The sequence below is a fragment of the Aquarana catesbeiana genome, linkage group LG11, assembly GCF_042186555.1.
Source record: "Aquarana catesbeiana isolate 2022-GZ linkage group LG11, ASM4218655v1, whole genome shotgun sequence".
Lineage (NCBI taxonomy): Eukaryota > Metazoa > Chordata > Amphibia > Anura > Ranidae > Aquarana > Aquarana catesbeiana.
Genome location: NC_133334.1, coordinates 175,998,170 through 176,025,500, shown reverse-complemented (window position 1 = coordinate 176,025,500; position 27,331 = coordinate 175,998,170). Strand labels below are relative to the sequence as shown.

Below are 27,331 nucleotides of genomic sequence, written 5' to 3'. Positions count from 1 at the left end.
GGGGTTCCCCTTAATATCCATACAAGACCCAAAGGGCCTGGTAATGGACTGGGGGGTACCCATGCCGTTTGTCTCACTGATTTTCATCCATATTGCCAGGACCCGACATTACATTAAACCCGCAAGCAGTTTTAAATGAGATTTTTTCCTTTAAAAATGACATTTGGTGCAGGGACTGTTCTAAACACGGGAAACATGCGTCACTTTACAGGCATACTATAGACACCCCTCAGGTACGATATTTAAAGGAATATTTCACTTTTTTTTTTTTACTTTAAGCATCATTAAAATCACTGCTCCCAAAAAAACGGCCATTTTTAAAAGTTTTTTTTGCATTGATACATGTCCCCTGGGGTAGGACCCGGGTCCCCAAACCCTTTTTAGGACAATACCATGCAAATTAGCCTTTAAAATGAGCACTTTTGATTTCGAACGTTCGAGTCCCATAGACGTCAATGGGGTTCTAACGTTCGTGCGAACTTTCGGTCCGTTCGCAGGTTCTGGTGCGAACCGAACCGGGGGGTGTTCGGCTCATCCCTAGTCGGGAAGATACTGGAGCATTTAATAAAAGAACACATAGACGAGTTCTTGCTGGAAAAAAACATTTTAAGCAACAGACAGCATGGATTCATGAAAGACAGAAGCTGTCAGACAAACCTGATTTCTTTTTATGAAGAGGTAAGTAAAATCTTGGACAGAGGGGTGGCTATGGACGTGGTATACTTGGATTTTGCAAAAGCGTTCGACACAGTTCCCCACACGCGGCTCATGTGTAAGGTAAAGTCTACAGGCTTGGAAATATCAGTTTGTAAATGGATAGAAAACTGGCTAAAAGACAGAATTCAGAGAGTAGTGGTTAATGATTCTTACTCTGAATGGTCTAAGGTTATCAGTGGTGTACACCAATGTTTAGTGATGGGACCCTTACTTTTTAATATCTTTATAAATGATATTGGGTCTGGGATTGAAAGTAACATTTCTGTCTTTGCAAATGACACCAAGCTATGCAGTGGAATAACGTCCTTACAGGATGTCTCCAATTTACAAGCTGACCTCAATGCACTGTCTAATTGAGCGACTATGTGGCAGATGAGGTTTAATGTTGAGAAATGTAAAGTTATGCACTTGGGGGCTAAGAATATGCATGCATCATACATGCTAGGGGGAGTGCAACTGGGGGTATCCGTGGTGGAGAAGGATCTGGGGGTTTTGGTAGATCATAAGCTCAATAATAGCATGCAATGCCAAGCTGCGGTTTCCAAAGCAATCAAAGTCCTTTCTTGTATTAGGAGAGGTATGGACTCTAGAGAGAAAGATATAATTTTGCCCCTGTTCAAATCATTAGTAAGACCTCATCTGGAATATGCAGTTCAGTGTTGGGCACCAGTTCTCAAAAAGGATATCCGGGAACTGGAGAAAGTGCAGAGAAGGGCAACCAAACTGATAAAAGGCATGGAGGAGCTCAGCTATGAGGAAAGATTAGAGGAACTGAATTTATTCACTCTTGAGAAGAGGAGAATAAGGGGAGATTTGATCAACATGTTCAAATATATAAGGGGTCCATATAGTGAACTTGGTGTTGAGTTATTCTCTTTATGGTCAACCCAGAGGACACAGGGGCACTCTTTACGTCTAGAGGAAAAGAGATTTCATCTCCAAATACGCAAAGGTTTCTTCACAGTAAGAGCTGTGAAAATGTGGAATAGACTCCCGCTAGAGGTGGTTCTGGCCAGCTCAGTAGATTACTTTAAGAAAGGCCTGGATACTTTCCTAAATGTACATAATATAACTGGGTACTAACATTTATAGGTAAAGTTGATCCAGGGAAAATCCGATTGCCTCTTGGGGGATCAGGAAGGAATTTTTTCCCCTGCTGTAGCAAATTGGAGCATGCTCTGCTGGGGATTTTTGCCTTCCTCTGGATCAACTGAGGGTATAAAATTGGGTATATTGGATTGTACGATATTTTTTATTTTATTTATTTATTGTTTTTAAGGTTGAACTGGATGGACTTGTGTCTTTTTTCAACCTGACTAACTATGCAATTAAGAGCTCTTATTCCCCCAAGAGGGGGAGACTGTCAGCACAAGGGGGGCGATAAGCGGGGAGAAGAACCCCCCTCAAGCTTACCAGAGGTCCTGCTGTCTGGCTGGAGGAAGAAGCATCTCAGCTCTCTCACACAGCGTGTTCTTTCAGCGTGAGGCGGTGAGTTCTCAATACAGCCCTCAGTGGTGACACATAGGCATGACAACATTTTACTGATCTTTAAAGGAGACATTCATAAGAAAATTCAAAAGATTTCTTAGAAAACTCCACTTACCTTTCCCGCCGCAGGGTTTTCTGTGGTAAACCAACAGACCCAATCTTCACCCTTCACCGTGTTTTCCGTTAAACCTTCAGGAGCTGGGGATCCTCAGGAAACCCATTATTCTGGACCTGCAACAGCACCCCGCCAGTTAAACTTTATGGCCTTACTACCCAAAAGTACTGGATCCTGGGGTCCAGCTCTCTAAAAAGAGAAGCATTCACAGGCAAAACCTTGTTTCTTCAGATACGAGGCCTAGGTACCATTCAGTTTGACCAGAAGAGACACTTTGAATGGATCAGCATGGCTAGCCCCAGCAAGGATTGATCCAGTGGAGCTCAGCACAGCACATCTTTACTCGTGACCAACACCTTAGACACTGGCGAAAAAACTACTCCCAGTAGTGGGAGGGGTTATATAGGAAGGGTACTTTTTGTCTTAGGGCATGCCAGTGTCCATCACCTGAAGATGGCCTATAACCCACATAGTAACTACTATGGCTCTGTGTCCCATGATGTACAATAAGAAATAAGCACAGCTAGTGGGTGGGCTGGGATTTGAACTCATAACTTGAGTGCTTTGAAGATATCTGAGCAGACCACCAAGCCATTGTGCTAAGTATGCTTAGACCTGGATAATAGTGTAGTATGATTAAAAAAAAAGAACATAAATAATTACTGCTTTATAGTCACCTAAATAAAAAAAATAACATTAAAAAAATAACACACAACAGATATGTAACTGTAAATGTTCAATATATGTAACTTTACAGAATAGCAGACATTACTCTGCAATACTTACTCATAACTGCATTCGTTAGCAAAAGAAGAAGAAAAACAAGGAACACTAATTGCAATGTACATCAATAGATGCACATGAGGTAGAGCACATCTCACATAAAAATGTTTTCTTCACATACATGGATCATGGTTGCAGTACAGTGCTATATAATAACTTGGTAAAAATTGGCACTTGCATATCCGCAGAATTGCCGATTAGCACCGATTCCGAATTTACTAAGGCATGTTAGCTGCTAATAGCGTGATTTTTCATTCGCACGTTTACCTAGTTGAGCTCTTAATTGCCTGAAGTGGGAGTTATTACTTGTAGAGCGCCCAGTGCTTCCTGGGAATCTTAGTAAATCAGCCCCAGGTGTCTTTTCTACACTGGAGCACTTTTTGGAGGGATATTGAGATGTAAAGCACTCAGCACTTTATTACAGTGGCATATTCATGATGGACCTTTTTTGAACCCAACTACATATATTTAATTGAGATATTGTTTCCATATCAATTTTGATCTTTTGATTTATTTATTGGTTGTTTGCACAGCACATTAGCACCTGCATTCTATTTTCTTTTTGCATGCACTTTGCATTGCGTTATATTGATTTATGGTATTTACACCATTCTATATGATTTAAACGAACAGTGCACCATTTTTGTATTTATAGTTATTTATCCAGTATTCCAGGATTTGTGTTGTAGCAGTTCACGATAGCACTAGGGCCTAGCGTGAAAACATTTTTCTTTTATTATACACTAGGTGTGAAGAAATGCTGTAAAATACGAATGTTTTTAAAAAAAAATATACACGTTAATTCTTTCTTTTTATCAATTTACAAAGTGAACGAACAGAAGAAAAGTCTAAATCAAATCAATCTTTGGTTTGACTACCTTTTGGCTTCAAACCAGCATCAGTCATTACTCTTGCATACTTTATACACTTGCACAAAGTCAAGTATTTTGTAGGATTAGAGTCAGGTGTATGATTACTCAATTATACCAAGCAGGTGTCAATGATCATCAATTTCATATATAGGTTAAAACGCAGTCATTAACTGAAAGAAAAACTGCTGTGAAGAAGGCTTAAAACTGGCGAGGAACAGCCAAAGTCTGCTACTAAAGTGAGGTTGTGGAAGACAATTTCATGTCAAAGGTCATACACCATGAGCACAGCAGCTGGAACTGGGATGCAGAAAAATGGCAGCAGGTGCTCTGGACTGAGTCCAAATTTTTATTATTTGGCTATAGCAGGAGGCAGTTTTTTTCCAAAGGGCTGGAGAGTGGTACAGTAATCAGTGTCTGCAGGCAACAGTGAAGCAGTGGAGGTTTCGTGCAAGTTTGGGGCTGAATTTCTGCAAATGTAATTTGAGTTTTCAGGATCAATGGTAATCCTCAAGGCTGAGAAATACAGGCAGATACTTAACCTTCATGCTATACCATCAGGAAGGCGCGTGACTGGCCCCAAATTAATTCTGCAGCAAGACAACCATTAGGAACTGATGTTATTAGGAACTGATGATTTGGCCCCCACGGAACCCTGATCTTAACATTATCAAGTCTGTCTAGGATTACATGAAGATTCATAAGGATCTGAAACAGCTTACATCAACAGACGATCTGTGGTTAGTTCTCCAAGATGTTTGGAACAACCTACTTCCGAGTTCCATCAAAAACTATATGCTAGTCTATCTAGAAAAATGAATGCTGTTTTGAAGGCAAAGGGCGGTCACTCCAAATATTGATTTGATTTGGATTGCTCTTCTGTTCATTTACTTCTCATGTTGTTAATTGAAAAAATAAACCATTAACACTTTTTTATGAAAGAATTCTTAATATACAGATTTTTTTTTACAACTGTCTAAACATTTGTACAGAAGTGTATGTCCACAGTCCCTTTTCTATTTCAAAAGAGAGACATCAGGTTTAGACCACTGACCTTTTTAGCAAAGCCCCCCCCCCCTCCCCCAACAGGGCTGGTAAAATGTAGAAAAAATAAATAAAAAATTGTAAAAATTATTACAAAGAAAATTAAGGGCTCATTCACATGAGCTTTGCTCTCTGAAGAGCGATCTGCATTCAGATTGCTCTTCAGAGAACCTTTGACAGGTGTTAAGGAGGCATTGTATCACCTCCTCACCACCTGCTTTAACCTCTTCAGCCTTGCACTAGCATGCTGCAATTGCATGCATTGCATGCAGTTGCAGGGCGCTTGCAGAGCAGTGCCATTTCCTTAAACAGGTCGTGTTTGACAGGAGGTATATTTCCTGCTGCAGACGCAAAGCATTACAGCCACGGAATGTATACACCCCAGCCACTGCCTCTGCAGGTAAAGGAAGTAGTGGCTGGGGGGCAGTATAAGCGCAGCTCAAGTATGGGGTTTTACTGACCCCCAACCTGACATGTGAACGAGTGCAAAGGGCTATTACTGCTATGACACCTATCATGCCTAATTTGACAGGCTTGCAGGCGTGGGTGATTGACCCAGAATACACACTGCCTTTATTTAGGGCCATACACCTGCACCTACGCACCTGTCAAGTTAGGACTTGCAGTCGTTTTCGTACAGCTGCTGCATCCCCATAGCGTAATATAGGCTGCCTGCACACAGCTCCAGGTGCTCCAGCCACATAAACAAACCACTGATTCACATTGTACAGGACACAGCACCAATGTAAATGAGCCTCCGGCCGCACAGAGAGCATTATTTACTATTGCAAAACAGTTTTATCTTTTAGATTTTGTAAGTTATGTTGCGTTTGTGAAAAATGTGTGTGGTGAACTGCACTAATACTCTAATGAATATCTAATAATAAAGTGCAAACAGTACAAAATAAAATAAAACTAAAGAACGACCGGATTCACTCCAATGGGACATACACAACAATAATCAGAATAGTTATCAAACATATCATCAGCTGTGCAAAGTGAAGAATATAGGTATATAAAAGTCCTTATTAAAAATGCTCAAGTCCAAAAACCAAAAGACGGTCGTCCAATGTATTCAAGTGTTAAAGGTGACTTTTCCAATGCTTGATTGAATAGAGAAATCCTCCACCAACATTGAGCAAACAGCCTACTCACCAGATGGAGATGATCCCTATTACAGAGATCATAACAGCCTTTGGATTATCAAACTGCTTCTAGGAATCCGTCACTGCAGGTCCAATGATGTCTCCAATTAAAAGGAATAGCCACATGTATCCAGGTTAGACATAGGGTAAAGAACAATCTCCCATGGTGAAGTATGTCAAAAAAGTGGTTTATTTGATAAAAAAATGGAGCTAAACGCCAACCGGCATGATACCAAGTTAAAAACAAACAAGTGGATGTGGGGACGCCGTTATGCGCTCCACCTGCATTCCACTATGAGCGGAAGTGACATATCACGCTCGACCACATCTTACGCATTTCGTCAGTGTGTCTGACATCTTCAGGGGTCACATGTAGGGTGTGGTCAAGCATGATACATCACTTCCACCCAACATTTTTTATCAAATAAGCCATTTTTTTTTACATACTTCACCATGGGAGATTGTTCTTTACACTATGTTTAACCTGGATACGTGTGGCTATTCCTTTTAGTTGGAGACATCATTGGACCTGCAGTGACGGATTCCCAGAAGCAGTTTGATAATCCAAAGGCTGTTATGATCTCTGTAATAGGGATCATCTCCATCTGGTGAGTAGGCTGTTTGTTCAGTGTTGGTGGAGGATTTCTCTATTCACTCAAGCATTGGAAAAGTCACCTTTAACACTTGAATACATTGGACGACCTTCTTTTGGTTTTTGGACTTGAGCATTTTTGATAAGGACTTTTATTTAATTATATTCTTCGCTTTGCACAGCTAATGATATGTTTGATCGCTATTCTGATTATTGTTGTGTATGTCCCATTGGAGTGAATCCGGTGGTTCTTTAGTTTTATTTTATTTTGTACTGTTTGCACTATATTATTAGATGTTCATTAGAGCATTAGCGTGGTTCACCACATACACATTTTTCACCTACTGGTTTTCACAAACTTTTTGAACATGCAGCTGTTTTCACAAATTAATTTATTTGCGCGGGTAGGGAGCAATTGTTCCCCTATTACACATGTTGCGTTTGTGTCTGCTATAATGATTTTAGTGTATTTTTACTACTCTCTGTTCTGCTTTCGTGTAACCAGTTTCCTAGCTCTGTACATACTATTTCATCAACTTCAACAGACCAAATTTTATGGATAGATACATTTATGAGGTACAGTATCAAATGCTTTAGGAAATTCAAAATAAACGACATCTGGACTTCAATACCCATTTTCTCACTTCCTCATAAAACGATAACAGGTTGTTCTGATAAGAACAGTCTTTCATACATCCCGACTGATTGTTACTTAGGATACCTTTTTTGCAGACAAATTTCTGATTTGAGTACCTTTCTATTTGAAATACCTTACATATAATTGGTGTTAGGCTGACTGGTGTGTAGTTTCCTAGTATACATCCTAATCTTTTTTTGTAAATTGGCACAAATTTACTCTACACCATTTAGTTGGTGCAATTCCAGTCTGTAAGGTGTCTTTAAAAATTAGAAATAGCAACTTAGCTATAACCATAATTGTCTTTAACGCTGCCAAGAAAAGTGACCACATAGCTTTTTCATAGTATAAGGTTCCAAGGTTCCATCTAATTTACAGATAACCTAGGGTAAGCCTATTCCCTATATTGTCAGTATAAATTTACTAAAGTACAAGTTCCTGACTGCAGAGATTTGAAACAAATTCTGTGTTTGCAGTTAGTATTTTTCGCAATATAATATCCCTAAGGACTAGCAGGTTTAATTCATCTGAATCTGGTGATGTATTAACATTAGGTTTCTCTAATATCATTTGTACCTGGATAGGTGCTAACATTGGTTTTCCACATTGATATATTCTACAAAAAAATTGATTTAATTAAAATATTATGCTGACAGCTGTAGTGACAGTTTAAAGTGGATGCAAGCCCTCACATATACCCAGTGAAGTAAATAGCCTCAGATGATACACATAGATGAAACAAATCCTCCTACATAAGTTTTACTTGTATATCTGCCGTCTTCCCCTTTCTACACCCTAAAAATCTTTCTACATCTTTCAGCAGTGCATAGGGGGGTGGGTGGGGAGATTGCACTTACACTATGTTAGCGCTGATTAGAGGAAAGAGACCCCCCCTCCACATAGGCAGAGAATCGAAGGAACATGCAGAGCTGTATTCCGAATAGACAAGCTCAGATCATTTCTCCCTCTAAGCTCCCTCCCCAACACAAATTTTTAGCTCATGTTATCTCATGTGTCGGAGAACTTGTGACCCATGCTGATAACAGAGGAATGAAGCACCAGAGAGAAAAGACACTTAGAGCTTTGGAGAGAGACAAGTAAACAATATATATATATATATATATATATATATATATATATATATATATATATATATACATATACATACACACACAGTGGGGACAGAAAGTATTCAGACCCCCTTAAATTTTGCACTCTTTGTTATATTGCAGCAATTTGCTAAAATCATTTAAGTTCATTTTTTTTCCTCATTAATGTACACAAAGCACCCCATATTGACAGAAAAACACAGAATTTTGACATTTTTTGCAGATTTAATAAAAAAGAAAAACTGAAATATCACATGGTCCTAAGTATTCAGACCCTTTGCTGTGACACTTATATATTTAACTCAGGTGCTGTCCATTTCTTCTGATCATCCTTGAGATGGTTCTACACCTTCATTTGAGTCCAGCTGTGTTTGATTATACTGATTGGACTTGATTAGGAAAGCCACACACCTGTCTATACAAGACCTTACAGCTCACAATGCATGTCAGAGCAAATGAGAATCATGAGGTCAAAGGAACTACATGAAGAGCTCAGAGACAGAATTGTGGCAAGGCACAGATCTGACCAAGGGTACAAAAAATTTCTGCTGCACTTAAGGTTCCTAAGAGCACAGTGGCCTCCATAATCCTTAAATGGAAGACGTTTGGGACAACCAGAACCCTTCCTAGAGCTGGCCATCCGGCCAAACTGTGCTATTGGGGGAGAAGAGCCTTGGTGAGAGAGGTAAAGAAGAACCCAAAGATAACTGTGGCTGAGCTCCAGAGATGCAGTTGGGAGATGGGAGAAAGTTGTAGAAAGTCAACCATCACTGCAGCCCTCCACCAGTCGGGGCTTTATGGCAGAATGGCCTGACGGAAGCCTCTCCTCAGTGCAAGACACATGAAAGCCCGCATGGAGTTTGCTAAAAAACACCTGAAGGACTCCATGATGGTGAGAAATAAGATTCTTTGGTCTGATGAGACCAAGATAGAACTTTTTGGCCTTACTTCTAAGCGGTATGTGTGGAGAAAACCAGGAACTGCTCATCACCTGTCCAATACAGTCCCAACAGTGAAGCATGGTGGTGGCAGCATCATGCTGTGGGGGTGTTTTTCAGCTGCGGGGACAGGATGACTGGTTGCAATCAAGGGAAAGATGAATGAGGCCAAGTACAGGGATATTCTGGATGAAAAACGTAAATGTATTTCATTGGGATTTTATTTGATAGACCAACACAAAGTGGCACATAATTGTGAAGTGGAAGGAAAATGATAAATGATTTTAAACATTTTTTACGAATAAATATGTGAAAAGTTTGGCGTGCATTTGTATTCAGCCCCCCTGAGTCAATACTTTGTAGAACCACCTTTTACTGCAATTACAGCTGCAAGACTTTTTTGGTATGTCTCTACCAGCTTTGCACATGTAGAGAGTGACATTTTTGCCCATTCTTCTTTGCAAAATAGCTCAAACTCTGTCGGATTGGATGGAGAGCACCTGTGAACAGTAATTTTCAAGTCTTGCCACAGATTGTCAATTGGACTTAGGTCTGGACTTGACTGGGTCATTCTAACACATGAATATGCTTTGATCTAAATCATTCCTTTGTATCTCTGGCTGTATGTTTAGGGTCGTTGTCCTGCTGGAAGGAGAACCTCTGCCCTAGTCTCAAGTCTTTTGCAGACTCTAACAGGTTTTCTTCTAAGATTGCCCTGTATTTGGCTACATCCATCTTCCCATCAGCTCTGACCAGCTTATCTGTCCCTGCTGAAGAAAAGCATCCCCACAACATGATGCTGCCACCACCATGTTTCATGGTGGGGATGGTGTGTTCAGGGTGATGTGCAGTGTTAGTTTTGCTTTTAGGCCAAAAAGTTAAATTTTGGTCTCATCTGACCAGAGCACCTTTTTCCACATTTGCTGTGTCCCCCACATGGCTTCTCGCAAACTGCAAACAGGACTTCTTATGGCTTTCTTTCAACAATGGCTTTCTTCTTGCCACTCCTCCATAAAGGACAGATTTGTGGAGTGCATGACTAATAGTTGTAGTGGACAGATTCTCCCACCTGAGCTGTAGATCTCTGCAGCTCCTCTAGAGTTTCCATGGGCCTCTTGGCTGCTTCTCTGATTAATGCTCTCCTTGCCCGGCCTGTCAGTTTAGGTGGACAGCCATGTCTTGGTAGGTTTGCAATTGTGCCATACTCTTTTCCATTTTTGGATTGAATAGTGCTCCCTGAGATGTTCAAACCTTGGGATATTTTTTATAACCTAACCCTGCTTTAAACTTCTCCACAACTTTATCACTGACCTGTCTGGTGTGTTCCTTGGCCTTCATGATGCTGTTTATTTTCTAAGGATCTCTAACAAACCTCTGAGTGCTTCAAAGAACAGCTGTATTTATACTGAGATTAAATTACACACAGGTGGACTCTATTTACTAATTAGATGACTTCTGAAGGCAATTGGTTCCACTAGATTTTAGTTAGGGGTATCAGAGTAAAGGGGGATGAATACAAATGCATGCCACACTGTTCAGATATGTATATGTAAAAAATGTGGAAAACCATTTATCATTTTCCTTCCACTTCACAATTATGTGCCACTTTGTGTTGGCCTTTCACGTAAAATCCCAATAAAATATATTTACATTTTTGGTTGTAACATGACAAAATGTTAAAAATTCTGAGGGGTATGAATACTTTTTAAAGGTATTGTATGTGCTTAGTTCAAATTTCATGAATGGGGTTTACAACCACTTTAAGGCTGACCATACACTATACATAGTTACATAGTTACATAGTAGGTGAGGTTGAAAAAAGACACAAGTCCATCAAGTCCAACCTGTGTGTGTGATTATATGTCAGTATTACATTGTATATCCCTGTATGTTGAGGTCGTTCAGGTGCTTATCTAATAGTTTCTTGAAACTATCAATGCCCCCCGCTGAGACCACTGCCCGTGGAAGGGAATTCCACATCCTTGCTGCTCTTACAGTAAAGAACCCTCTACGTAGTTTAAGGTTAAACCTCTTTTCTTCTAATTTTAATGAGTGGCCACGAGTCTTGTTAAACTCCCTTCCGCAAAAAAGTTTTATCCCTATTGTGGGGTCACCAGTATGGTATTTGTATATTGCAATCATATCCCCTCTCAAGCGTCTCTTCTCCGGAGAGAATAAGTTCAATGCTCGCAACCTTTCCTCATAACTAATATCCTCCAGACCCTTTATTAGCCCTTCTTTGTACTCGCTCCATTTCCAGTACATCCTTCCTGAGGACTGGGGCCCAGAACTGAACAGCATACTCTAGGTGCGGCCGGACCAGAGTCTGGTAGAGCGGGAGAATTATCATTCTATCTCTAAAATTAATCCCCTTTTTAATGCATGCCAATATTCTGTTTGCTTTGTTAGCGGCAGCTTGGCATTGCATGCCATTGCTGAGCCTATCATCTACTAGGACCCCCAGGTCCTTTTCCATCCTAAATTCCCCCAGAGGTTCTCCCCCCCAGTGTATAGATTGCTTTCATATTTTTGCCACCCAAGTGCATTATTTTATATTTTTCTACATTGAACATCATTTTCCATGTAGTTGCCCACCCCATTAATTTGTTCAGATCTTTTTGCAAGGTTTCCACATCCTGCAGAGAAGTTATTGCCCTGCTTAGCTTAGTATCATCCGCAAATACAGAGATTGAACTGTTTATCCCATCCTCCAGGTCATTTATGAACAAATTAAACAGGATTGGTCCCAGCACAGAACCTTGGGGGACCCCACTACCCACTCCTGACCATTACGAGTACTTCCCATTTATCACCACCCTCTGAACTCGCCCTTGTAGCCAGTTTTCAATCCATGTACTCACCCTATGGTCCATGCCAACAGACCTTATTTTGTACAGTAAACGTTTATGGGGAACTGTGTCAAATGCTTTTGCAAAATCCAGATACACCACGTCTACTAGATGGCAACTCACCTCCTCATAGAAGGTTAATAGATTGGTTTATCAAGAACGATTCTTCATGAATCCATGCTGATTACTGCTAATGATACCGTTATCATTACTAAAATCTTGTATTTAGTCCCTTATCACCCCCTCCATGAGTTTGCATACTATTGATGTTAGGCTAACTGGTCTTTAATTCCCAGGGATGTATTTTGGGCCCTTTTTAAATATTGGTGCTACATTGGCTTTTCTCCAATCAGCTGGTACCATTCCAGTCAGTAGACTGTCAGTAAAAATTAGGAACAATGGTCTGGCAATTACTTGACTGAGTTCCCTAAGTATTCTCGGGTGCAAGCAATCTGGTCCTGGTGATTTATTAATGTTGTTTCCCAAGTCTAATTTTAATTCTGTCCTCTGTTAACCATGGAGGTGCTTCCTGTGATGTGTCATGAGGATAAACCCTGCAGTTTTTGTTACTGAAGCCCCTCGATTCCCTCGTGAAGGCTGAGAAGAATTAATTCAATTTAGGGGGCCAGTATGGTCTGTCCTCCCTTTTTTACTGTTTACATACTTTTTTCACAAGAAATACTGTTTACATACTTAAAGAATTTCTTGGGATTTTTTTTTGCTCTTCTCCGCTATGTGTCTTTCTATCTTAGCCGTCCTTATTGCACACTTACATTTCTTGTTGCATTCTTTATAAAGTCTGAATGCTGATGATGATCCCTCAACCTTGTATTTTTTGAAGGCCTTCTCCTTTACTTTTATATGCATTTTTACATTGGAGTTAAGCCATCCAGGACTTTTGTTCGCATTTTTAAATTTATTACCCAATGGGATGCATTGGCTAATGCCCTTATTTAATATGCTCTTAAAGCAAACCCATCTCTCCTCCGTGTTCTTTGTTCCTAAGATTTTATCCCAATTTATGCCTTCTAGCAAGGTTTGTAGTTTAGGGAAGTTGGCTCTTTTGAAATTCAGTGTCTTTGTATTTCCCTTATGTTTTCTATTTTTGTGATTTATACTGAAGCTAATTGACCTGTGATCGCTGTTACCTAAATTGCCCCGTATTTCCACATCCATGATCAGGTCTGTATTGTTGGTAATCAGTAGATCCAGTAACGCTTTATTTCTAGTTGGTGCATCTACCATCTGACCCATAAAATTGTCCTGCAAGACATTTAGGAACTGGCGAGCCTTAGATGAATGCGTGGTTCCCTCTGCCCAGTCTATGTCTGGATAATTAAAATTCCCAATTATGATAACACTTCCCATCCTTGCTGCTAATCCAAATTGTGATAGGAGATCTGTCTCCCCTTCCTGCCACAGGTTAGGGGGCCTATAGTTTACTCCCAGTATTATTTTACCCTTAGCTTCATCCCTTTGGAGCTCTACCCATAAGGATTCCACCTCCTCCCTAGCTCCTTTAGTGTTGTCATCTTTCACATTCACTTGTACATTATTCTTGATATATAGGCATACCCCTCCCCCATTTTTACTCTCTCTATCCTTGTGATAGAGGATATACCCTTGAATGGTTGCCAGCCAATCATCAGAGCTGTTGAACCAGGTCTCTGAAATTCCCATAAAATCCAAATCCTCCTCGTACAACAGTATCTCTAGTTCACCCATCTTGTCCGCCAGGCTCCTGACATTGGTGAACATGCCACGTAGTTTAGACCGGTCGCATATTATCCTCTTATTGGGTGTTCCAAGATTGCAACTAGGACTTGCTACTATACTTAACTTGGGTTTATGTACTTTGGTCAACCTACCACTAATGCCCCCAATATGTTCCATGCTGACTATCTCTACCTCTGGACCCTCCCCCTCATCGCCTAGTTTAAAACCCCTCTAACTTTTTGGCCACCTTCATTCCCAGCTGATCTGCACCCTCCTCATTTAGGTGCAGTCCATCCCTTCTATAGTACTGGGTATCGACTGAGAAGTCAGCCCATTCCTCCAGGAACCCAAACCCCTCCTTACTACACCAGCTCTTCAGCCACTTGTTTACTTCCCTAATCTCCCTCTGCCTTTCTGGTGTGGCTTGATGTACCGGTAGTATTCCTGAGAATACTACCTTGGAGGTCTTTTTCCTCAATTTAGCTCCCAAGTTCCTAAAATCGTTCTTAAGGACACTCCATCTGCCTCTGACTTTGTCATTGGTGCCAACCTGCACCATGACAACTGGGTCTTCCCCAGCCCTTCCCAGTAATCTGTCCACCAGATCCGTGATGTGCCAAACCCAAGCGCCCGGTAGAGAACATACAACTCGGCGCTTCAGGTCTTTGTTACAGATTGGCATCTCTGTCCTCCATTGAGTCCCCTACCACCAGAATCTGTCTTTCCTTTCCCTTCACACCCCCCCACTCCCACTGAAGGAGTTCTTCCCCCGGCAGCTAGGAGAGTCCCTCAGCTCCAGCAGTGCTGGTCCCTGACTGGTTTCACCAATGTCACTCAATGACTGTCATGAAAAGGTTCACCCATTGGTGGCGCTATCGGTCTCCTGGACCGCAGTACCAGTGTCCACCAGCGGGTGTCTTCCAACACCTAAGACCTGTAATAAGAGGACTCACCTGCTGGTGGCGCTGTTGCATCCTTGGGCCGTAGTACCGGTGTCCATCAGCGGGTGTATTCCGGCAGTGTGGAGCAGACAGCACCCTCTGCGCTCAGGTGTAACGTGAGGTCAAATCACTTCAGTCTGATAAACATCCCTCACATCCTTGCCTTGGTGTCTCTCTCCCTGTGCCCTGATCTTGCTGCCTGTTATCTTGACCTTGAGCCTGCATCTGTCCTGACCTGATCCGATCCCTATCCTGAGCCCATCCTGGACCTGTCCCTCTGATTTCCTGATTTCCCTTATCCCTGCCCTGCAGCCTATCCATCCATCCTCTCCCTGTCCTGTTGGTTCCCTGTCCTTTCCCATCTGACTGACCTCCTTGTGTATAACCTCAGCCTGGCTTTTGTTACACTTACGGTATTTCCCATCCATTTGTATATACCATTTGTTTGTGGGTCTATGGTTGTTTTGCACTGTTATGTTTAATTTATTTGTCACCCATTTGTATATACCATTTGTTTGTGGGTCTATGGTTGTTTTGCACTGTTATGTTTAATTTATTTGTCACCCATTTAATAAACACCATTATTTTTCACTTACCTGTGTTTCTGGTTCCTTCTGTGCAGTCCACACAGTCTGGTCTACTAAATTCCCTGACAGTACACCAAGGCCATCCCTGACCAGACGTGGCTGCATTGAGGAACCATCCTGGTTGTTAGTTCTGCTAATATGGATTTCAATGAAATCAGTTATTATTCCCTGCTGGCAGAAGATGATGGTGAATAATGTCGCCAGATTTTGAAAGGGTGGACTAGCGACCAGCTGATGGAAACTATCCGATCAGTTCATTCTCTAGTGGATCAGGGGTATATGTCATTTGAAGATGTTCAGCCCCTAAACCAGTTATGTGCAAAACCAGCCCTGTCATGCATTCCCGAAGGGAGCGATGATTTTTCTCCCCCCTTCAATTATGGCCAAGTTGAATCCCTGGTATAGTTATTAGAAGATGATCCAGCCTTTTTTATGGAACATTATTCCGTTTGTTCACAGCAGGTGATGTCTGATTGCATCCATTCAGTGCAATCCCTGGTTAGTCAGGCCGGGTGTGAATCAGCATTTGTTCAACCTGTGCTACAGACATGGTCAGATCTCCTGCACTTAGCTAAGCCTCAACATTCCAGCCCTGCCATCAAACACCTGCCTTCCCAAAAATCTATCTCCCCGTCACCTATGGCAACCTCAGCTACAGCCCAGTTAACTCAGCTCCCTACCAAATACTACTACCCAGTCTCCAAGTGCTGCACCTATCCTGCCTTTAATCCACCTGCCTCTTCTCCTCCACCTGTAACAACCCCACAGAACCCTCCTCCAGCCACTGTTCCTTGGTCTTCCTTTTGCCCAGCTACATACTTCTCTTACGACCCTGCACCTACGTACAAAGCTGCAGTGGCTAAACCAAAAAAGAAACAAAAGTTCTTCCCGACCCACAACATCTAGCCAGTAACCCAACCTGCCTCCACACCAACCAACCTGTTCCAGCCTACGTTCATGCCAGTTGAACTTGATAACCCACCTAAACCTGCCAACCCTGTGCCTGCTATCCAGCCTGATGTGCCTGCCTTCCAGCCTGATGTACCTACCTTCCAGTCTGATGTGTCCGCTTTCCAATCTGATGTCCTGATGCCTGCCTCCCAGCCCAAAGTCTCGGTGCCTGCCTTCCAGCCTGATGTGCCTGCCTTCCAGCCTGATGTCTCGGTCCCTGCCTTCCAGCCTGATGTACCTACCTTCCAGCCTGATGTGCCCGCTTTCCAGCCTGATGTGCCCGTCTTCCAGTCTGATGTGCCTACCTTCCAGTCTGATGTGCCTACCTTCCAGTCTGATGTGTCCGCTTTCCAGTCTGATGTGCCCGCTTCCCAGTCTGATGTCTTGATGTCTGCCTTCCAGCTCAAAGTCTCGGTGCCTGCCTTCCAGCCTGATCCTGATGTCTCATGCCTGCCTTCCAGCCGGATGTCTCGGTGCCTGGCTTCCAGCTTGATGTCTCCACTTTCCAGTCTGATGTGCCCACTTCCCAGTCTGTGCCCGCTTTCCAGTCTGATGTGTCCGCCTTTCAGCCTGATGTCTCGATGCTTGCTTTCCAGCCTGATGTCTCAGTGCCTGCCTTCCAGCTGGATGCTTCGGTGCCTGCCTTCCAGCTTGATGTCTCCACTTTCCAGTCTGATGTGCCTGCCTTCCAGCCTGATGTCTCGATGCCTGCCTTCCAGTCTGATGTGCCCGCTTTCCAGTCTGATGTGCCAGCCTTCCAGCCTGATGTCTCGATGCTTGCCTTCCAGCCACATGTCTCGGTGCCTGCCTTCCAGCCTGACGTCTCAGTGCCTGCCTTCCAGCCTGACGTCTCAGTGCCTGCCTTCCAGCCGGATATCTCAGTGCCTGCCTTCCAGCTTGATGTCTCCACTTTCCAGTCTGATGTGCCCACTTCCCAGTCTGATGTCTGGATGCCTGCCTTCCAGTCTGATGTGCCCGCTTTCCAGTCTGTGCCCGCTTTCCAGTCTGATGTGCCCGCCTTCCAGCCTGATGTCTCGATGCTTGCCTTCCAGCCTGATGTCTCGGTGCCTGCCTTCCAGCCGGATGTCTCAGGGCCTGCCTTCCAGCTTGATGTCTCCATTTTCCAGTCTGATGTGCCTGCTTCCCAGTCTGATGTGCCCGCTTCCCAGTCTGATGTGCCCGCTTTCCAGTCTGATGTGCCCACCTTCCAGCCTGACATCTCGGTGCCTGCCTTCCAGCCTGACGTCTCGGTGCCTGCCTTCCAGCCTGACGTCTCGGTGCCTGCATTCCAGCCTGACGTCTTGGTGCCTGCCTTCCAGCCAGATGTCTCAGTACCTGCCTTCCAGCTTGATGTCTCCACTTTCCAGTCTGATGTGCCCGCTTCCCAGTCTGTACCCGCTTTCCAGTCTGATGTGCCCACCTTCAAGCCTGATGTCTCGATGCCTGCCTTCCAGTCTGATGTGCCCGCTTTCCAGTCTGTGCCCGCTTTCCAGTCTGATGTGTCCGCCTTCCAGCCTGATGTCTCGATGCTTGCCTTCCAGCCTGATGTCTCAGTGCCTGCCTTCCAGCTGGATGTTTTGGTGCCTGCCTTCCAGCTTGATGTCTCCACTTTCCAGTCTGATGTGCACGCTTCCCAGTCTGTGCCCGCTTTCCAGTCTGATGTGCCTGCCTTACAGCCTGATGTGCCCGCTTTCCAGTTTGATGTCCCAGCCTTCCAGCCTGATGTCCTGATGCTTGCCTTCCAGCCGCATGTCTCGGTGCCGGCCTTCCAGCCTGACGTCTCAGTGCCTGCCTTCCAGCCTGACGTCTCGGTGCCTGCCTTCCAGCCGGATATCTCAGTGCCTGCCTTCCAGCTTGATGTCTCCACTTTCCAGTCTGATGTGCCCGCTTCCCAGTCTGTACCCACTTTCCAGTCTGATGTGCCTGCCTTCCAGCCTGATGTCTCGATGCCTGCCTTCCAGTCTGATGTGCCCGCTTCCCAGTCTGTACCCACTTTCCAGTCTGATGTGCCTGCCTTCCAGCCTGATGTCTCGATGCTTGCCTTCCAGCCTGATGTCTCGGTGCCTGCCTTCCAGCTTGATGTCTCCACTTCCCAGTCTGATGTGCCTGCTTCCCAGTCTGATGCCCACTTCCCAGTCTGATGTGCCCACCTTCCAGCCTGATGTCTCGTTGCCTGCCTTCCAGCTTGATGTCCCCACTTCCCCGTCTGATGTGCCCGCTTCTCAGTCTGATGTCTGAGAAGCGGGGCTTGGTACCTGCCTTCCAGCCTGGTGTCTTGTTGCCTGCCTTCCAGCCAGATGTCTTGTTATTGTTGTGTCAGCCTGAAGTTTCGGTGCCCGTGTGTCAGTCTGAAGTTTTGGTGCCCGTGTGTCAGCCTGGAGTTTTGGTGCCCGTGTGTCAGCCTGAAGTTTTGGTACCCGTTACCCAGTCTGCTGAACTGGTGCCCATTACCCAGTCTGCTGAACCGGTGCCTGTTAAGCCAGTGCCCATTATTCAGCTTGCCGGACCAGTGCTCACTGCACCGGGGCCCGTTACCCAGCCCACTGGGCCGGGGCCCGTTACCCAGTTTGTTGTGCCTGTGATCCAGCCTGCCCTTACGGTGCTCTCTGTTTGGCCTGATGACCCGGAGCTTGCTGTCCAGCTCGACGACCCGGAGCCCGCTGTCTGCTTGGATGTGCCCACTGTCTGCTCGGATGTGCCCGCTGTCTGCTCGGGTGTGCCCGCTGTCTGCTCTGATGTGCCCGCTGTCTGCTCTGATGTGCCCGCTGTCTGCTCTGATATGCCCGCTGTCTGCTCTGATGTGCCCCCTGTCCGGTTTGATGTATCCGCTGCCCAGTCTGAGGTGCCTGATGCCCAGCCTGAAGTACCCGATGCCCAGCCTGACGTGCCCTCATCTGTTGTTCGGTTTGAGGCCATGAACTTTGGACAATTTCATCTAGTTGGAGCGCCGAAGGCCGCTCCTTTGAGGGGGGGTACTGTCATGAAAAGGTTCACCCGTTGGTGGCGCTATCGGTCTCCTGGATCGCAGTACCAGTGTCCACCAGCGGGTGTCTTCCAATACCTAAGCCCTGTAATAAGAGGACTCACCTGCTGGTGGCACTGTTGCACCTTGGGCCGTAGTACCGGTGTCCACCAGCGGGTATATTCCGGCAGTGTGGAGCAGACAGCACTCTCTGCGCTCAGGAGTAACGTGAGGTCAAATCACTGCAGTCTGATAAATACCCGGCAAGCCCTCACATCCTTGCCTTGGTGTCTCTCTCCCTGTGCCCTGATCTTGCTGCCTGTTATCTTGACCTTGAGCCTGCATCTGTCCTGACCTGATCCGATCCCTATCCTGAGCCCATCCTGGACCTGTCCCTCTGGTTTCCTGATTTCCCTTATCCCTGCCCTGCAGCCTATCCATCCATCCTCTCCCTGTCCTGTTGGTTCCCTGTCCTTTCCCATCTGACTGACCTCCTTGTGTACAACCTCGGCCTGGCTTTTGTTACGATTACAGTATTTCCCATCCATTTGTATATACCATTTGTTTGTGGGTCTATGGTTGTTTTGCACTGTTATATTTCATTTATTTGTCACCCATTTAATAAACACCATTATTTTTCACTTACCTGTGTTTTTGGTTCCTTCTGTGCAGTCCACACAGTCTGGTCTACTAAATTCCCTGTCAATGACGTACTTCTCAGGATGCTCTAGCCCTGGATCGGCATCCCTGGCACTTCCCTCTCTACCCTTCCTGACTGTCACCCATCTACTCTTTCCTAGTGCCTGTACCTCTTTGTCTGCCACCCGCCTCTGTGCTGGCCCCTGCCGTGTACATTCTTGGCTCTCCTTTAGTATGGAGGGACTTCTCAGTGCTGACAGTTGCTTTCCCAGATTCCAGGGAAACAATGTGCTTACATTTTACACAGTAGTATTCACCCTCGATCGGATGATCAAGGAACGTATACATGCCGCAAGATGTACTACGGGTCGTCTCTCCACCCCCCGGGCATCGTACCTATTACATTTAATGAGGATTGGGGATTATACCCTGTCCAAATTACCTAACAACTAGCTTCCTGACACTAATACTCAACACGAAAATGCACAGGTACTCACCAAGACAATACACAGGTAATCAACAAGACAATACACGTGCACTCACAGACCTACGTGCACTCGCAGACCTACGTGCACCCGCAGACCTACGTGCACCCGCAGACCTACGTGCACTCACAATACACAAGTACACAGTACACAATACACAAGTACTAACGATCCACAACCACTACTCAGAAAACACTCAGGTACTCACACTACACAGGTACTATGACCCCTGTTATAACCTCCTATTTTCAACTCTGGTTTTTAATTCACCACTTAGTCCAGTTCCACTAACTCTGGTTTTTAACTCACCACTTAGTCCAGTTCCACTTGGTCTAAGTTCCAGCAAACTCAAAGATGAGCAGGCTCAAAATGAGTTCTACAGAAGGTTATATAGGCCACAATTAACCACTCCCCTTAATTAGTAGGCTGAAGGAAGCAAAGAAAAAAAAACTGTTTAAAAAGTGTCAAAAAAGGTGTTAAAAAGCTACAAGGAAAAGCCCCAAAAAGAACCTAAAAATGCAACCCAGCAATCACCAGCAGTCAAAAAGCAAGACTTGTTCACTCTCCACTCAAGGTCCCCACTGTTTAGCTTCCAACCAGCAGTCTGGCAATTTCAGATGTGCTCTACACAAGGTTATATAGGCCTCAAGCACCTGTGACCAATTAACCACTCCCCTTAATTAGTAGGCTGAAGGAGCTACCAGCCTACTATGTAGCGCAAAGGTCTGTCTGATTTGATATTAAAGTGGGACTAAACTCTGATTTAAAAAAATAAAATACTTTTCAAGTGTGCATTTTTAACAAAAAAATGTACCATCTCTTGAACGTAGCCACTTTCTCTTGCTCACTCCTGAGATTGACTATGGGATTTATAGTGCGTATAGAGCAGTTTACAAGACCACCTATAATATGTACTGCTCCTTCCATACAAATGGAAGTGAGGGAGAAACGGATGTTACAAGGAGGCAGAAAAACATAGTAGGAAATTATTTCATGAAAAGTCACTTACAGAGTCATTAAATAGTGGATGTTTATGGATGATTTTTGGAGAATAAGGATATGATTTAGTGGATGAATTGTTTAGGTTTGTCCTAAGGAGATTTCCTGTTCCAATGGCACCTTGGGGGTTATTCACGAAAGGCAAATCCACTTTGCACTACAAGTGCACTTGGAAGTGCAGTTGCTGTAAATCTGAGGGGTAGATCTGAAATGAGAGGAAGCTCTGCTGATTTTATCATCCAATCATGTGCAAGCTAAAATGCTGTTTTTTTATTTTCCCTGCATGTCTCCCTCGGATCTACAGCGACTGCAATTCCAAGTGCACTTGCAGTGCACTTGTAGTGCAAAGTGGATTTGCCTTTCGTAAATAACCCATTGCATGAATGGTGTGTGTACCCAGCAACAAAAATGTGTTCATAATTCGCAAAAAAACACAATATAACTCATGTGGAACACTCTTTGGTATAAACCCTATATTACAAGGGAAAACAAAACTTAACATATATATATATTCAGTGCATACAAAAGAAACTAATGTGTGTTCGGAGCATCCAAAGATGTATCACCTTTCATAAGTGATAGGTGTCACCTTTTATAAAGGATCTGGGTGTATATTCAACAAAGATGTGGAATTGTATGAAAACAACAAAAAAAACACTTATAACCAAATTATAGTCCACAAGTGGAAAAATCAGTAACAGCAGCACTAAAAGACAAGTGGCAGAGAAGAAATCCAGTATATGTTGCTACATCTGGTAGATGTTCCTTATGCATGCAGGTTTCATATAGAAGTGGAGGGGTAAATGCACTTACCAGAAAAGGTGGACACTCACACCGTACGGCGGGGTGTCATATGAGCTTATGGATCCAACTGATCCTAAGGGTGTTCACTGTAGACCTGTTGGAACGTGCCAATAGAAGGTACCGGTCAGTGCGTCCAAAACGACCTCAAGAGCAGGATGGACCGTTAATAATCGGATGGATGGATGGATGGATGGATGGATTCCCCTCTCACAGCATACAAGTGGCAAAAGAGATGTAGTTCTCACCAAATCATATGACATCCACATAAGGGAAAAAAAGGGAATCTCTACATGGTGCATGAACCAATAAAAGCAGGTTTATTTGAAATCCTCAACAGTTAAGCAGATGTTTCACAGGCATCAGGGTAAAAAAGTTGTACAAGTGATCACAAGTCAGATAAAAAATTTGTTAGCGTGGTGACAAGGTAACAGCAATCAGCAACCCGACATGTTTCGGACAAGTGTCCATCTACAGGGGCATCCTATCACTCCTATCACTTATGAAAGGTGATACATCTTTGGATGCTCCGAACACACATTAGTTTCTTTTGTATGCACTGAATATATATATATATGTTAAGTTTTGTTTTACCTTGTAATATAGGGTTTATACCAAAGAGTGTTCCACATGAGTTATATTGTGTTTTTTTGCGAATTATGAACACATTTTTGTTGCTGGGTACACACACCATTCATGCAATGTGATATGTTTCTGTACTCACTGAACGCATGTTAAACGTCACTTAGCGCTGCATTTATATAATATTTGTACACTCACTATACAGTTGCTATACTGGTGATGCTGGCTGCTGATTCATCTTAATTAACAGAATATTTCTTAGTAGCGCAAAAATACTCCCTTTTTCTGTTTCGTAAATAACCCCCCTTGTGTGATAGGGTATAACACAGCTATTGGGATAGTAAGCGAGAAAAATGGGGGAGCCAGACAACCATACAGAACCCAGCATACAATCTAACCCCTTTTTCAGTCTGCCCAGAATGGAAAGAAAAATACGGCGTGGGAAAATCTTTAAGGTTAACTTAAGTCAAAAATCAAGGCACAGTCAAGGACCACAGAGGGGCTGTGAGGTAAGGGTGTTAATAGAGAGTGGAATAGGGAGGACAGTAAGAGGTGGTGCATAATATTATGCTTGTGTGGGAAAATAAGATCTCCAAAAGGAAGGGGTGCTGGGAAAAAGTGAAGACAAGGGGTCCTGGGGTATGGGGAGTAAGTACCTGTTCTCTGACAAAAAAAAAGGCCTGTTATGTATTTACAATGCTTTATACCTATATGTTAAGCTATTTGTTAAATAATTATTACAAACCTGCCAGCCATTGCTAATCTTTTGGTTGAAAATTCCAAACTCGTATCGGATACCGTAGCCATATGCTGCAAGCCCAAGAGTTGCCATTGAGTCCAGAAAGCAGGCTGCATATGAGAAATAAAGAATATAGTTACAGCCCATTATAAGAGATTCTGATGCAAAACAGAAGTTCACTAAAAATATACTATATGAACTAAACTACAATTCTTTCCTATACTGTAAAGCAAAACAAAACTAACACTTTCTTTATAACAACCATAAAAATATAGAAAGCTATAACAATGTTATATACAGTACCTTAGTACATTTTGCATTATAAAGAGAAAAGCAGAAAATGTATATAATCAAATTAAAAAGCAAAAGAGAGGGGTAGTGGGACTTTAAATGAGGCATGGGTAGGTCTTTGAAAAAGTCTAGGATACCTTATATTAAATTAAATATCACCACCCCTTAAGGGGCTTAAAGCTGTATAGCCATAGAGAATTGCTAATCAAAGAAATACATAGACATCAGTTCATGAGTAATAATATAATAATAATATAATGCATCATAATATACAATACATAAATCATGCACATAAAGGCATAATAAAAATAGTAGTCATGTTGATAGAAACGTTGTTTATAAACGCTGTTCATAAAATAATTGATACAAGCAATCACAATTCTTAAATGGATATACAAAAAAGGTGAACAAGGTATTCCAAATAACAGTGTTAGTATGTATAAATGGTATACGATAGAATTCATAGATGAACCAAACTTGAAATGGCAACCCTGAGTGTAGACTCTACGCGTTTCATGGCGTTTAAAGCCAATTATCAGGAGTGGGATGCATCAAGAGATGACTAGAAAAATAAATAAAACAAATAAATAAATAGATCATTGGAGTCTCGATTAAATCATGCTTACACAAGGCAAAGCAGGTATTTTGGAATATATAAATGCACATTACCTATTGGCAGCAACCCAGTACATAACCCAACAGTCCAATTATGGAATAATGAGGGTGGCCTTGAGAGAGCTGTCTCCCCCGGGGTTGAGGCCAAGTACACACAAGGCTAACCCCCAAACCGAAAGTCTCCATAGGAGCTGGAGAATCAGAGAGGGGGTGGAGAGGAACAGCAGCCAAGGAGAGAGCCAGACAACCAAAACACACTTCCAAAGTCGGAGGCATACATGTATGGGCCACAGATGAAATTCTGCAATAAATGAAAGAAAAAAGGATAATGAGGAGAAAATATGTAACAAAGAAGATGGGGATGAGTGTGTCAAAAGAAAAAAAAAAAAAAAAAAAATTATGAACAAATGTTGTAAATGAAGGGAAGTAAAGTGTAAAACCAAACTGGCACTAGAGTGTATGTCTGACACCTGCCCCAAAAATAACTGGGTGGTGAGAACCAACAAACAAAAGATATATATATAAATAATGTATACTAGCATGTTGCCAATATGTTGGTATTTAAATGAGAGGCGTAGAAATAAATAAATAAATAGTGCACACCTGTATAAAGAGAAATCAAGCATAATGTGAATAGGTGTGTGATAGTAATGGTGGGAGGAGAAATAGCCTGATTACCTGAGGTGTGGATGAAGACCCATATATCCTCTCCTCCTGAGAAAAAGTGTGGAATGAACTGCCGGCTCATCCCGACCTTTGTATCCTCAGCCTGAAGGCGTGTCCCAGCCAACGTTGGCTGGGACACGCCTTCAGGCTGAGGATACAAAGGTCGGGATGAGCCGGCAGTTCATTCCACACTTTTTCTCAGGAGGAGAGGATATATGGGTCTTCATCCACACCTCAGGTAATCAGGCTATTTCTCCTCCCACCATTACTATCACACACCTATTCACATTATGCTTGATTTCTCTTTATACAGGTGTGCACTATTTATTTATTTATTTCTACGCCTCTCATTTAAATACCAACATATTGGCAACATGCTAGTATACATTATTTATATATATATCTTTTGTTTGTTGGTTCTCACCACCCAGTTATTTTTGGGGCAGGTGTCAGACATACACTTTAGTGCCAGTTTGGTTTTACACTTTACTTCCCTTCATTTACAACATTTGTTCATAATTTTTTTTTTTTTTTTTTCTTTTGACACACTCATCCCCATCTTCTTTGTTACATATTTTCTCCTCATTATCCTTTTTTCTTTCATTTATTGCAGAATTTCATCTGTGGCCCATACATGTATGCCTCCGACTTTGGAAGTGTGTTTTGGTTGTCTGGCTCTCTCCTTGGCTGCTGTTCCTCTCCACCCCCTCTCCGATTCTCCAGCTCCTATGGAGACTTTCGGTTTGGGGGTTAGCCTTGTGTGTACTTGGCCTCAACCCCGGGGGAGACAGCTCTCTCAAGGCCACCCTCATTATTCCATAATTGGACTGTTGGGTTATGTACTGGGTTGCTGCCAATAGGTAATGTGCATTTATATATTCCAAAATACCTGCTTTGCCTTGTGTAAGCATGATTTAATCGAGACTCCAATGATCTATTTATTTATTTGTTTTATTTATTTTTCTAGTCATCTCTTGATGCATCCCACTCCTGATGATTGGCTTTAAACGCCATGAAACGCGTAGAGTCTACACTCAGGGTTGCCATTTCAAGTTTGGTTCATCTATGAATTCTATCGTATACCATTTATACATACTAACACTGTTATTTGGAATACCTTGTTCACCTTTTTTGTATATCCATTTTAGAATTGTGATTGCTTGTATCAATTATTTTATGAACAGCGTTTATAAACAACGTTTCTATCAACATGACTACTATTTTTATTATGCCTTTATGTGCATGATTTATGTATTGTATATTATGATGCATTATATTATTATTATATTATTACTCATGAACTGATGTCTATGTATTTCTTTGATTAGCAATTCTCTATGGCTATACAGCTTTAAGCCCCTTAAGGGGTGGTGATATTTAATTTAATATAAGGTATCCTAGACTTTTTCAAAGACCTACCCATGCCTCATTTAAAGTCCCACTACCCCTCTCTTTTGCTTTTTAATGCTCATACAGGGATGGAGACATGGTTATGGTAACTGTGGGGCCCAATCAGGTCAACTGCTTTACAATATATAATCAAATTGTTCATATAATCTTTTATGTTTTTCTGAATATTGTAGGATGAAATAAAAGAAAAACAAAAAAAAGAAAGATGGAGAGAAAAAGGGTGATTTTATTTGGGTCTACACAAATGAGACAACTACACTAATGTTCCTTTAGATACTGAACCAGCAGCACCAAAAAAGCACCCTGTAATACATTGTTTTGAAAAAAATATATTGATAGGTAATAAAGTAATACAGTATAGGGATCTGGGGAAGTGATTTCAGCTTTGTATTTAGCTATATAGGATGGATTTGAGCGCAAACACATGTAAGCTATGCATCACAATATTTTGAGTACTCTATTGACTGTATCAGAATCTTAATGTTATCCACGGTGCATAATTATGTTATAATGCAAGAACATAATATCCGCATAGAAGTCTTTATCCATATTAAAAGCTCTTTCATAATTTTATGAACAATTGATAAAACGGCAAAGAAGAAAAAAACAAACAACATTCCCATTTCAAAAATTTCACATTTCAGCCCTTTGTCAAGCTAGG

General features: G+C 42.7%; 1 protein-coding gene across 1 annotated transcript in view; it reads right to left on the bottom strand.

The window, feature by feature from the left end:
• PYGM (glycogen phosphorylase, muscle associated) overlaps positions 1 to 27,331 on the bottom strand; it is a 1,234,135-nt gene that overhangs the window by 864,570 nt on the left and 342,234 nt on the right. Inside the window, exon 4 of the mRNA XM_073605061.1 lies at positions 23,695 to 23,798. Within this exon, the coding sequence (XP_073461162.1) occupies positions 23,695 to 23,798 (104 nt within the window). The remainder of the gene's footprint in view (positions 1 to 23,694; positions 23,799 to 27,331) is intronic.